The 13,395-nt window shown below is 37.3% G+C and overlaps 4 protein-coding genes across 9 annotated transcripts; all 4 read left to right on the top strand.

Moving 5' to 3' along the window:
* Positions 1 to 2,008: 2,008 nt before the first annotated feature.
* On the top strand, positions 2,009 to 2,730 carry AT1G11362 (Plant invertase/pectin methylesterase inhibitor superfamily protein). Its single transcript, NM_001123797.2, has one exon. The coding sequence runs from the start codon at positions 2,056 to 2,058 to the stop codon at positions 2,608 to 2,610; it is 555 nt and encodes a 184-aa protein (NP_001117269.1). The 5' UTR covers positions 2,009 to 2,055; the 3' UTR covers positions 2,611 to 2,730.
* Positions 2,731 to 4,151: 1,421 nt separating this feature from the next.
* On the top strand, positions 4,152 to 6,134 carry AT1G11360 (Adenine nucleotide alpha hydrolases-like superfamily protein). 4 transcript variants are annotated; one of them, NM_101009.4, is made up of 2 exons: positions 4,152 to 5,076; positions 5,445 to 6,134. In NM_101009.4, exon 1 carries the CDS (start codon positions 4,341 to 4,343, stop codon positions 5,067 to 5,069), a length of 729 nt encoding a protein of 242 aa, NP_563888.2. In that variant the 5' UTR covers positions 4,152 to 4,340; the 3' UTR covers positions 5,070 to 5,076; positions 5,445 to 6,134. The 4 variants fall into 4 exon arrangements, with proteins under 4 accessions (NP_563888.2, NP_001184963.1, NP_849638.1 ...); NM_001198034.2 differs by having other exon boundaries at positions 4,152 to 5,093; NM_179307.2 differs by having other exon boundaries at positions 4,152 to 5,093; positions 5,460 to 5,797.
* A 218-nt stretch (positions 6,135 to 6,352) lies between these two features.
* Positions 6,353 to 9,816, top strand: SD1-13 (S-domain-1 13). The gene is made up of 7 exons (NM_101008.3): positions 6,353 to 7,769; positions 7,849 to 7,956; positions 8,047 to 8,240; positions 8,325 to 8,535; positions 8,640 to 8,877; positions 8,972 to 9,122; positions 9,207 to 9,816. Exons 1-7 carry the CDS (start codon positions 6,488 to 6,490, stop codon positions 9,513 to 9,515), a joined length of 2,493 nt encoding a protein of 830 aa, NP_172602.1. The 5' UTR covers positions 6,353 to 6,487; the 3' UTR covers positions 9,516 to 9,816.
* Positions 9,817 to 9,819: 3 nt separating this feature from the next.
* Positions 9,820 to 13,333, top strand: AT1G11340 (G-type lectin S-receptor-like Serine/Threonine-kinase; the record flags this gene model as incomplete). Of its 3 annotated transcripts, NM_101007.3 has the most annotated exons (7): positions 10,024 to 11,299; positions 11,449 to 11,568; positions 11,657 to 11,853; positions 11,958 to 12,168; positions 12,266 to 12,503; positions 12,582 to 12,726; positions 12,810 to 13,124. In NM_101007.3, the coding sequence occupies 7 exons, from the start codon at positions 10,024 to 10,026 to the stop codon at positions 13,122 to 13,124; spliced, it is 2,502 nt and encodes an 833-aa protein (NP_172601.3). The 3 variants fall into 3 exon arrangements, with proteins under 3 accessions (NP_001322220.1, NP_001322219.1, NP_172601.3); NM_001331979.1 differs by having other exon boundaries at positions 9,820 to 11,299; positions 12,266 to 12,726; positions 12,810 to 13,333; NM_001331980.1 differs by having other exon boundaries at positions 9,820 to 11,299; positions 12,582 to 13,301.
* Positions 13,334 to 13,395: the final 62 nt, after the last annotated feature.

The raw sequence follows: 13,395 nt of genomic DNA, 5'->3' as shown, positions 1-13,395 counted from the left end.
TTTTAAAAAATTTACAAGGGATTTTAAAAGGGTTTTAAAAGATGTACAAGAGTATTTAACAGATTTTAAAAGAAGTTATAAGAAAACCTTTTAAAAAATCTTGTAAATTTTTTTAAAATCTTTTGTAAAAGTTCACAAATGGTTCAAAAAGGTAAATGTTTTAAGTACTTACAATTTTTTTTCTAAGAGTTAAAAAATGCTTGTAAAGACTTATAAGAGTTTTAAAAGGATTTACAAAGGTTTAAAATCCTTGTAAATCCTTTTAAAACTCTTTAAAAACTCTTGTAAATCATGTTTTACCATTTTATAAGCTTTTAAAATCCTTGTAAATCATTATATACCACTTACTTATCTTTAAAAACGATTGTAAACCATGCAAACATTTTTTAAAATCTATTGTAAATCATTCTTTGACACTTACTTATGCTTTAAAAACGATTGTAAATCATGTTAACCCCTTTTAAAATCCCTTGTAAATCATTTAATGCCACTTACTTATGCTTTAAAACGATTGTAAACCATACAAACACTTTTAGAATCCCTTGTAAATTATTTTATGCCACTTACTTATGTTTTAAAAACGATTGTAAATCATGTTTTATCCTTTTATAAGCTTTTAAAATCCCTTGTAAATCATTCCAATACCACTTACTTATACTTAAAAAAAAATTGTAAACCATGCTAACCCTTTTTAAAAATCCTTGTAAATCATTATATGCCACCTACTTATGCTTTAAAAACGATTGTAAATCATGTTTTACCCTTTTATAAGCTTTTAAAATCTCTTGTAAATCATTCAATGCCACTTACTTATGCTAAAAACGATTGTAAACCATGCTAACCTTTTTTAAATCCCTTGTAAATCATTTTATGCCACTTACTTATGCTTTAAAACGATTGTAAATCATGTTTTACATTTTTTATAAGCTTTTAAAATCCCTTGTAAATCGTTCAATGTCACTAATTTATATTTAAAAAACGATTGTAAATCTTGTAAAACTATTGTAAAAAGTTTTAAAATAATTTACAAAGGTTTAAAAAAAGGTTTTAAAGTATTTACTTATGTTTTTAAAGACTTTATAAAGATTTTCAGAGGTTTTAAAATGATTTACAAGGGTTTTTAGCAACTATCAAAACTTTTAAAAAACTTTACAAGGTTTTTTAAAAGAGTTTTTAAAAAATTTTACAAGGATTTTTAAAAGCATTTTTTTGGCTGGGAATTTTTATTTTTTTGCGGGAATTTTTATTTTTTTGGCGGGAAAAGAAATTTGGTGGAATTTTTTCTTTTGGCGGGAAAAATAAATTTTGGCGCCAACTTTCAGTTTCCAATTACATGTTCTTATTAGATGAGGGTAATTTGGTCATTTTGTTCAAGGAAAGGGATTTTTTTTATAAATAAACAATATAAAAAGATATTGTTGCAAAAAGGGTAGTAAAAAAGGGTAGTTTTGCAAATTTCTTTTAGTTTAGTTTAAATTTGATTATTTATTTTATAAAAAAAAATTAAAATCATAAAAACCGTATATAATTCGTATTGATTACGATTTCGGTTTGTAAATCTTCTTATTATGGTAACACAATCTGTTAGCATTAAAATATCTATTTTTACATGAGTAAAATATACACTTTTAAAAGCTCACAAAAGCGTTGAATTTGCCCTATTGCCATGAATGTAAAATTTACATTTTGTTTTATTTTGTACTATTATTCACCTACCTAGGTAGCAATAAGAATTTTGTGAGATTCATCCCAGATTTTCTTTATTTTTTACGTGAATGAAATATACAATTTTAAAAGCTCACATATCTAAAAATTACGAAAAAGGAAACCGTTGAAAATCTTTGCCATATTGCTATTGATGTAAATCATGTTATTAGTATAAAGAAGATACGTAAGCCTCTTTTGTCTCGAAAAGGCTTTATTATTATTTGGTCAAAGACTATTATGGTAACACAATCTGTTAGCAACTTGGCATTAAAACTGTAGATGCGTCCGATCCCCCACCCCCTCTCTATATAAATCACACCTAGTTCTCTAAAATCCTGAACAAAAATAATGTGTTTAAACGTTAAAAGTTGTTTTTTATTTGCTAATATAGTATTCTTTCTTGTTTTTGTTGTTTCAGCATCTGCAAGATTTAGCACGGAGGTTACAAAAAGCGAAATCAACAGTATCTGCACACATACAGATGTCGATGCTTCATTGTGCTTTGAGTTCTTGAACTCATCTCCTCAAATTGCAGCACTGGATTTTTATGGCCTTACCAAATATTTAATTACTTATGAATCTCGAAAATTTTCAGATATGTTGAAACAATTCCAGTCACTCGTAAACAGCACTACGGATCCTAGTGCTAAAGGTTCCTATCATGTATGCGTAGGAACGTTTGACAAAGGTACTGGTTGTTTTGATGACGCCTTCAGACATTTGGCATCCAAGGACTATATCACTTTGGAATGGAGTGTTGAATGTACGTTTGACATGGCAGCTGGGTGTGAAGATGAGCTGTCAACTTTCAAACCTAATCCACAACTCTTCAAAGATATTTCTATTGTCAAAAATCTGTCTATTATGGGTTTGGTGATTGTGAAACTATTTCTGAAAAAATAAAAAACGTTATATTAGTGTTGTTATTGCCTCTTTTTAAGATATCCCATAAATCTCTACAAAAATATCGACGATTGAATTGAGAAAAGTTAATGGATCTCTCATTATGAGAAAGTTTTGACTTTTGAGAAATCGGTATGACAATTATCTTCACATGATTTATTAAACTTCTTCCTATATATTTTTAATTTTTAATTATATAATTAGGCGATATTAAGACTTGAAAGAATCTTCAACCAATGGATATGATCTTTAGATTTTATTATCAGAATTGTGAAAAAATCAAATACTTTTAAGACTGGATTTTTAGCCCCTCCTTTACAGCCATTAGGTCTTATAACCGATTAATCTAGCGGTCCTTAACAATATCCAATTCTCATAAAAAAAAAGAGTCAAAAAATAGAAAAAGAGTCGCTGTAAATACTCGACTAGGGATCTCACCTATACAAAATTCGTAAAAAATCTAAAATTTTCAAAGCTCACAAAACCGTTGAATATTTGCCATATTGCCATTGATGTAAAATTACACATTGTTTTATTTTGCACTATTCACCTACCTTATTCACCTACCTAGCAATAAGAATTTTGTGCGATTCATCCCAGATTTCCTTTATTTTTACATGAATGAAATCTACGACTGTAAAACCTCACATATCTAAATTACGAAAAAGGAAACCGTTGAATCTTTGCCATATTATTGCTATTAATGTTAATCATGTCATTACTTATTAGTTATTACTAATATAATGAAGAAGATACGTAATGTTAGCATTAAAACTGTAGATTATTATTATTTGATTAAAGATGTAAATCATCTTATTATGGTAGCACAATGTTAGCATTAAAACTCTAGATTAGATACGTTCCCCTTTCCACTATACAAATCACACATAATTCTCTAAAATCCTGAACAAAAAAATGTTTTCAAACGTCAAAAGTTGTTTATTAATTCATATAGTTTTTTTTTTCTTGTTTTTGTTGTTTCATCATCTGCAAGATTTAGTACGGAGATTACAAAAAGTGAAATCAACAGTATCTGCACACATACAGAAGCCAATACCAATGCTTCATTGTGCTTTGAGTTCCTGAACTCATCCCCTGAAATTGCATCACTGGATTTCTATGGCCTTACCAAATATATACTTACTTATAATTCTCGAAAAACTTCAGATATGCTGAAACAATTCCAGGCACTCGTAAGAAGCACAACGGATCCCAACGCTAAAGGTTCCTACCATGTATGTGCAGAAATGTTCGACAAAGCTACTGATTGTTTTGATGACGCCTTCACAACTTTGGCATCCAAGGACTATATCACTTTAGAACAAAGGGTTGTTTGTACGTTTGACATGGGGGATGGGTGTAAAGAAGAGCTGTTAACTTTCACTCCTAGCCCACAACTCTTCAAAGATGTTTCTATTGTCAAAAATCTTTCTTCTATGGTTTTGGTGATTCTAGATTATTATCTGAAAAAATAAATAAAAGTTATTTTAGTTTTGGTATAGTGTGTTTTAATTATATAATTAGAATGACTATATATTACCATTGGAGAATATCTATGGTTTTGGTTATATATTTTTACAGCCGTTAGATCTTCAAACCGATCAATCTAACGGTTCTTAACAATATCCAATTCTCATAAGAAAAGAGTACAAAAATAAAAAGAGTCGCTGTCACTATACCGTACCGTACAGAGTCAATTGAAGAAACCGAGAGAGAGAGTGAGCGGAATCATGACTTCTCCGGGAAAATCTCCGAGATCCGACCGGAAATCACCGACGGTTGTCACCGTCCAGCCGTCTTCTCCCAGATTCCCGATCAGCACACCTACTGCTGGAGCTCAACGTAAGATCGGGATCGCTGTCGATCTAAGCGACGAGAGTGCGTACGCAGTTCAATGGGCTGTTCAGAACTATCTCCGATCAGGTGACGCCGTTGTTCTCCTTCATGTTCAACCGACGAGTGTACTTTACGGCGCCGATTGGGGCGCTATGGATTTGTCGCCGCAGTGGGATCCAAATAACGAAGAGTCGCAGAGGAAGCTTGAGGACGATTTCGACATTGTCACTAATAAGAAAGCGAGCGACGTTGCTCAGCCTTTGGTTGAGGCGGATATTCCGTTTAAGATCCATATCGTCAAGGATCACGATATGAAGGAGAGGCTTTGTTTGGAGGTGGAGAGGTTAGGGCTAAGTACTTTGATTATGGGTAGTAGAGGATTTGGTGCTACGAAGAGGAGTAGTAAAGGGAGATTAGGGAGTGTCAGTGATTACTCAGTTCACCATTGTGCTTGTCCGGTGGTTGTTGTTAGATTTCCTGATGATAAGGATGGAGAAGATGAGAAATCCGGCGACAGTGGTGGGGAGAATCTGATGGACAGTGATAAACTTCATACAGTGCCTGAGGTGGCTGAAGAAGAGGGAGATAAGGATGAGTACCATGATGCTTCGGATAAGCAGTAGCAGCAAGGTTGACTTTGAATGCATGTCAGTTTCAATTTACTTAGGAATATTATATACAATCAGTAATACTCTGCTCGGATCAAGCTTTGACCTTTAGAATGATTGGATATTAGGAAGATCCACTAAGATGCTATTTTATTCCTGATGCTTGAGGTGTGTATGTTTGAACATTTGCGCATATCATTGCTTTAGTTGTATTCAGTAATCTCTTGATGTTAATGACCAATAACTTACATATGCATCTATTGATATGCTAGAGATTTGCTGTTTGTGAGTACTTTTTTTTGTCTCAGTGATGTCTGGATATGTCAAGTTATTTCTTCAAAAGTTGGATCAATCAATGATGTCTTATCTGTGATCACTGATCTTGTGCAGGCTTTCATGTTGCAGAAGGAGACCTCCCTAAGGAGACTTAGAAAGAAAAGAAAGCGTTCCTTTGCCCTTGGTTTGTGTTCTTGAGTGTGCTTAATTGTGTTGTTTTTGGGGTTTGGGGTATTCTAGATCTCTTTTGTAAGTATTCTCTTGTTTCTTGGTTTTGTTTTAAACTCTATGGAATTTGGGATGAGTGGATTCGATGTCTTTTGTTTGTCTTTGAAAAAGCAGTGAAAAGAATTTCAGTGGTCTTGTATATCTCTGCAGTTGAATAGTTGGTACAAAATAACATCTTTGACGGTTCCAAATAATATATCTTGTCAGTAATGACCATTAAATAAACTTTACCATGAAATGGCTATGCTTGCATCTTTCAGAACCATTACATTTGTCTTGTCCTGTTTCTGACTTTTCTCTTGACTGTGTGGAAGTTCATAAGATCAATGGTACCGATGTGTCTTTGTTTGTATCTTTGGGAAAAAGACTGATAATGGTTCCGAAGTTTCACTGTTTGTACAGTCTCAAATAAGTTCTATTTTGTCTCTCTGCAGTTTAGTTTTCCCCATAGAAAGCATCTCTGATGGTTTCAAATGTAGGCATCATTAACATTTTCACCACATTGTCCCTATTCTCAAGCAGCGAACTCTCTTCCTATGATCAACGTCCACTATCTATTCCCAACTTTGAAGAGTTAAGAGACATTTACCTAAGGAATCGGTAAATCCTTGTTTGCATTTGTCGATTTCATGAGCTCCTGTTGCCTGTTGTTGCGCGACCTGGTTTCAAAACGGCTTCCAAGTTCGATTTCAAGTTTGCAAAATGTGAAGTTGTCTCTGATAGTGACTCCTTGCATGCCCCTATCTCACACATGCTCGTAAGGCCCCATCACACTTTCCAATTATTTCTGAGCGGAAAAGTCAAGTGTGGTGCCTCTGCCAGTGGCAATTAAATGTAACCACCAAACATTAGATGACATAAAGTTATTTCAAGTCTTAGGATTAAATCAACCCTTAAAGCTCTACGTTTCTCTCAAAGTTGCTGAGAAGATGGGTTGTTTGCTAATTCTTCTTCTTACATTGATTTGCTTTTCCTTGAGGCTTTGTTTGGCTACTGATGTAATCACGTTTTCTAGCGAGTTCAGGGACTCTGAGACTGTCGTCTCCAACCACAGCACCTTCAGGTTTGGTTTCTTCAGCCCGGTTAACTCCACAGGACGTTATGCAGGGATATGGTTCAATAATATTCCTGTTCAAACCGTGGTTTGGGTAGCAAACAGTAACAGCCCGATCAATGACTCTTCCGGAATGGTTTCCATATCCAAGGAAGGGAATCTTGTTGTTATGGATGGTCGCGGACAGGTTCACTGGTCCACCAATGTCTTGGTGCCGGTGGCTGCTAACACCTTCTATGCCCGGTTGCTGAATACAGGGAACCTCGTGCTGCTAGGAACTACTAATACTGGGGATGAGATTCTTTGGGAGAGCTTTGAGCATCCTCAAAACATATATTTGCCAACAATGAGTCTTGCTACTGACACGAAAACAGGCAGGAGCCTTAAGCTAAGATCTTGGAAAAGCCCGTTTGATCCATCGCCTGGACGATACTCTGCAGGTTTGATTCCTCTGCCATTTCCAGAACTTGTTGTCTGGAAAGATGATCTTCTGATGTGGCGTAGCGGTCCATGGAATGGTCAATACTTCATTGGGTTACCAAATATGGATTACCGTATCAATCTTTTCGAGTTAACCCTTAGTAGTGACAATCGAGGATCTGTCTCCATGTCCTATGCTGGAAATACTTTGTTGTATCATTTTCTCTTGGACTCCGAAGGAAGCGTGTTTCAGAGAGATTGGAACGTGGCTATCCAAGAATGGAAGACCTGGTTAAAGGTCCCATCGACCAAGTGTGATACATACGCCACATGTGGCCAATTCGCTAGTTGCAGATTCAATCCCGGGTCGACTCCGCCTTGCATGTGCATTAGAGGGTTTAAGCCACAGAGTTACGCGGAGTGGAACAACGGAAACTGGACTCAGGGATGCGTAAGAAAGGCACCATTGCAGTGCGAAAGTCGAGACAACAACGATGGAAGTAGAAAAAGTGATGGATTTGTGAGAGTGCAAAAGATGAAAGTGCCCCACAATCCACAACGATCTGGAGCCAATGAACAAGACTGTCCTGAGAGCTGTCTGAAGAACTGTTCTTGTACGGCTTACTCATTCGACAGAGGGATTGGTTGTCTTCTTTGGAGCGGAAACTTGATGGATATGCAGGAGTTTTCTGGCACTGGCGTGGTTTTTTACATTCGTCTTGCAGATTCAGAGTTTAGTAAGTGTAGTATCAACCTCATTTTTCCATCCAACTTAGTTTACTAGATCATAACAGATTTGCACCAAATCTTTTGTAGAAAAGCGGACCAATCGGTCAATTGTGATCACAGTAACTTTGCTAGTAGGCGCTTTTTTGTTTGCAGGGACTGTTGTCTTAGCACTGTGGAAGATCGCTAAGCATAGAGGTTAGCGTTACATTCCAACTATATAAGAGATATCTCTCTATGATTTTATATTATTAGATAACTAACTTTTTGCATTGCTTTGTTTAACAGAGAAGAACAGAAACACAAGGCTACTTAATGAGAGAATGGAAGCTTTAAGTAGTAATGACGTTGGTGCAATCCTTGTGAATCAATACAAGCTTAAAGAGCTACCACTGTTCGAGTTCCAAGTGTTAGCAGTGGCGACCAACAATTTTTCTATCACAAACAAGCTCGGACAAGGAGGATTTGGTGCTGTTTACAAGGTTCTTAAACAATTCTTTGTTTCATTGGTAGGAGGAATTTCAAAGTGACAATGGAGTGTTAAGTTGCTCTACTTTCATTTACAGGGGAGGTTACAAGAAGGGCTCGATATCGCTGTGAAGAGGCTTTCGCGAACATCGGGACAAGGAGTCGAGGAGTTTGTGAATGAAGTGGTCGTGATCTCAAAGCTGCAACACCGGAATCTCGTGAGATTGCTTGGTTTCTGCATTGAAGGAGAAGAGAGGATGTTGGTCTATGAGTTCATGCCAGAGAATTGTTTAGACGCATATCTATTTGGTAGTGAACTTATCGTTTGGTTTAACTCTGTTACAGTCTTAGTAGGCACATGAACAGAACCTAATGCTAGTCTTGTTTGTGCACCTTGTTGCTGTGTAATCCAGACCCGGTGAAGCAAAGACTTCTTGACTGGAAGACGCGGTTTAACATAATCGATGGGATTTGCAGAGGTCTTATGTACCTTCACAGAGATTCAAGGCTGAAGATCATACACAGAGATCTAAAAGCAAGCAATATTTTGTTAGATGAGAATCTAAACCCGAAGATATCCGACTTTGGGCTGGCTAGGATTTTCCAGGGGAATGAGGATGAAGTAAGCACCGTAAGAGTGGTTGGAACATAGTGAGTAGCCACCCTAACTAACTCTTACACAGCTTTTTCTGATCTTTTTTCGATGATTGTCAATTATGTAACTGACAAAAGCATAACACCACAGCGGTTATATGGCACCCGAATATGCAATGGGAGGGTTGTTCTCAGAGAAATCTGACGTTTTCAGCTTAGGAGTCATACTCTTAGAGATTGTGAGTGGAAGAAGAAACTCAAGCTTTTACAATGATGGGCAGAATCCAAATCTTTCAGCTTATGTAAGTCTCATTTTAAAACCACGACCTTTCTTTTGGTAAAGCTTTTGAACCATTCTTGAAACTTTATCTCCTTATTTTGACCAGGCATGGAAACTCTGGAACACCGGGGAAGATATTGCTCTTGTGGATCCGGTCATCTTTGAAGAGTGTTTTGAAAATGAAATACGCAGATGTGTGCACGTAGGACTATTGTGTGTACAAGATCACGCAAATGATAGGCCGAGCGTTGCAACGGTGATTTGGATGCTAAGTAGCGAGAACTCAAACCTTCCAGAGCCAAAGCAACCTGCATTTATACCTAGAAGGGGCACTTCAGAAGTTGAATCCTCGGGACAAAGCGACCCAAGAGCATCGATCAACAATGTGAGCCTCACAAAAATAACAGGACGTTAGCTCTGTAAGTGAGATAAACCTACTGCTAAAGAATTTTGATGAAAAAATGTTTAAGTTGTATATCTGTATGTAAGAGTAATCTATAGGTTACGAACTAAAATTCAGAATCTGGTCATGTTCTTGTATGAAGTCACATAAATATAGAACATGTTTTATTGTAGACAGAGCATCTGAGCGTACTTCTTTGGAATACAGTTTCTGCTCTTTAGTCCAATCATTGCACATACAAATACACAGAATGTAGATATGTAATCATAGGAGTTTCTCGATACCAACAAAACTCTCCATTTTTGGTACGTAATTAATGATTATTGTTGGTGTTCTTTTAGTTAGTTTCACACTTTTAAGTCACATGAATCAGTTCTTACATCTTTTTGAAAGTCCAACCTTTGAGATATATCCGGAACTGGGGCGTGACTCACAGTTAATGACTGATCCACTTGGTTTTCAATACTTACACAGCATTTATACATTTTCACTAAATCCTTGCTCTGAAACAAACACAAATATGAAGGTTGTCTTCGTTATCTTCTTTTTCTTCCTCTTCCAATTTTGTATCTCTGTGGATACAATTATGAGAAGACAGTCCTTGAGAGATGGTGAGGTTATACTCTCCGCAGGGAAGAGATTCGCGTTTGGATTCTTCAGTCTTGGGGATTCAGAGCTCCGGTATGTTGGGATTTGGTATGCTCAAATCTCTCAACAGACTATTGTTTGGGTTGCAAACAGAGACCATCCTATTAATGACACCTCTGGGATGGTAAAGTTCAGCAACAGAGGCAATCTCTCTGTCTATGCATCTGACAATGAAACAGAGCTTATCTGGTCAACAAATGTTTCAGATAGTATGTTGGAACCAACTTTAGTTGCTACACTCTCTGATTTAGGCAACCTTGTTCTGTTTGATCCAGTCACAGGGAGAAGTTTCTGGGAGAGCTTTGATCACCCTACAGACACGTTTCTTCCGTTTATGAGATTGGGATTCACACGAAAAGACGGTTTGGATCGCTCTCTAACATCATGGAAGTCTCATGGTGACCCTGGTTCTGGAGACTTAATACTGCGGATGGAACGTAGAGGGTTTCCACAGTTGATTCTGTACAAAGGTGTAACCCCATGGTGGCGTATGGGGTCATGGACCGGGCATAGGTGGAGCGGGGTGCCTGAAATGCCAATAGGGTACATCTTCAATAACTCATTTGTGAATAATGAGGACGAAGTATCCTTCACTTACGGTGTGACAGATGCTTCGGTCATAACAAGAACCATGGTGAACGAGACTGGAACCATGCACCGGTTTACATGGATTGCGAGGGACAAGAGATGGAATGATTTCTGGTCAGTTCCTAAAGAGCAGTGCGATAACTACGCTCATTGTGGCCCTAACGGTTACTGTGATTCCCCTAGCTCAAAAACGTTTGAGTGCACATGCCTACCTGGTTTTGAGCCCAAGTTTCCCCGGCATTGGTTCTTGAGGGACTCTTCTGGCGGGTGTACAAAGAAAAAGAGAGCTTCAATATGCAGTGAGAAAGACGGGTTTGTGAAGTTAAAGCGCATGAAGATTCCCGACACATCAGATGCAAGTGTGGATATGAACATAACATTGAAGGAGTGCAAACAGAGGTGCTTGAAGAACTGCTCTTGTGTCGCTTACGCAAGTGCTTACCACGAGAGTAAAAGAGGAGCAATAGGATGCTTGAAATGGCATGGTGGTATGTTGGATGCAAGGACATACTTGAACTCGGGACAAGATTTCTACATACGTGTAGACAAGGAAGAGTTAGGTACACATCTATAAATGAGAATCCCTATTTTCTACGTTCTTGCTCTTCATAAAACAACCACTCTGTTTCATTAAAACAAAGAGAATAAAGAAACATGTCAATGTTTAGTATCGAAGTACTTCAAATACTGAGTTTCTTGCTTGTTTCAGCGCGGTGGAACAGAAATGGCTTATCAGGGAAGAGGAGAGTCCTTCTGATTCTTATCAGTTTGATTGCAGCCGTAATGTTACTAACTGTCATTTTGTTCTGTGTTGTAAGGGAGCGACGAAGTAAGTGAATATCTGATGATGAATCTCTTAAGATGATATGCTGCTATCTTAGCTCACAACTAACTACTTGAAACATGTTCAAGTGCAGAGTCAAACAGGCATAGAAGCTCTTCGGCAAACTTCGCCCCGGTCCCTTTTGATTTTGACGAATCATTTAGATTTGAACAAGACAAGGCGAGAAACCGGGAGTTACCTTTATTTGATCTTAACACGATCGTTGCAGCAACAAATAACTTCTCTTCCCAAAACAAGCTTGGAGCAGGTGGTTTCGGACCTGTTTATAAGGTAATGAAGAGGCAATATCCATTTTTCATCAATACTCCTCCAAGAGAGAACACTATTAAGTTCAATAAGTAGTAAGGAATATTGTTTCCTTTGTTTCTACTTAGGGCGTGTTACAAAACCGTATGGAGATAGCGGTGAAGAGGTTGTCGAGAAACTCGGGACAAGGAATGGAAGAGTTCAAGAACGAGGTCAAGCTGATATCAAAGTTGCAGCATCGAAATCTCGTGAGGATCTTAGGATGTTGCGTTGAATTGGAAGAGAAGATGTTGGTATACGAGTATTTACCAAACAAGAGCCTAGACTATTTCATATTCCGTACGTTCAACATTTTTAACTCAGGTTCAAATTCTCCCTTTCAGGAAGATCAATGACTCTGAATTTTCTTGTTTCTTTCTTCTTATCATCATGCTAGATGAAGAGCAGAGAGCAGAGTTGGATTGGCCAAAAAGAATGGAGATAGTCCGAGGGATTGCTCGTGGAATCTTATATCTTCATCAAGATTCAAGACTGAGAATCATCCACAGAGATCTCAAGGCCAGCAATATACTTCTTGACAGTGAAATGATCCCAAAGATTTCAGATTTCGGCATGGCTAGAATCTTTGGGGGCAACCAAATGGAAGGATGCACAAGTAGGGTCGTCGGAACATTGTGAGTTACTCTTTTCTGAAACACCACAAAACTGTCCAAAATCTTACAACCTTAAACTGTTTCAATCTTGTTGCACAGCGGATATATGGCACCGGAGTATGCAATGGAGGGACAGTTCTCCATTAAATCCGACGTCTATAGCTTTGGAGTATTGATGTTAGAGATCATAACCGGAAAGAAAAACAGTGCTTTCCACGAGGAATCATCTAACTTAGTCGGACATGTAAGTACATAACTGAAAATTTTACACAAAAACAGAGGAAAAAAAACAGAACATAAGTAAATGTATGTTTCTCCGTCTTGTAGATTTGGGATCTATGGGAAAACGGTGAAGCAACAGAGATCATAGACAATTTAATGGACCAAGAGACTTATGATGAGAGAGAAGTGATGAAGTGCATACAAATTGGGTTGCTCTGTGTGCAAGAAAACGCTTCGGACAGAGTAGACATGTCCTCTGTTGTCATCATGTTGGGTCATAACGCCACTAATCTTCCGAATCCAAAGCATCCTGCGTTTACTTCCGCGAGAAGGAGAGGCGGTGAAAATGGTGCTTGTCTTAAGGGACAAACCGGTATTTCTGTTAATGACGTTACCTTCAGCGACATTCAAGGTCGTTAAAACAACTTCCAAATGTTTTACTTTTTTTCGTATAAGAAGAGAAGAAGACTAGAGGATCAGTTACAGGAATCAGGAATCTTATTAACTCTGTAAGTTTGTGTAATGAGACTGGTTTTTTGACAAAACTTATTTATTGAAGTACTGATAACAAAAGAAAGAAAATGACTAATAATAAAACCATTGCTAAAAACAAAACACAAAAAGGAAATTTCTTCGCTGCTATAAAATAATTTTGTGCAGAAAATTCAAGGTTGTTATGTAGTTAATGTAT

Source organism: Arabidopsis thaliana, assembly GCF_000001735.4.
Source record: "Arabidopsis thaliana chromosome 1 sequence".
Classification (NCBI taxonomy): Eukaryota; Viridiplantae; Streptophyta; class Magnoliopsida; order Brassicales; family Brassicaceae; genus Arabidopsis; species Arabidopsis thaliana.
The sequence above is the reverse complement of the archived record's forward strand: the minus strand, read 5'-3'. Positions and strand labels throughout refer to the sequence as shown.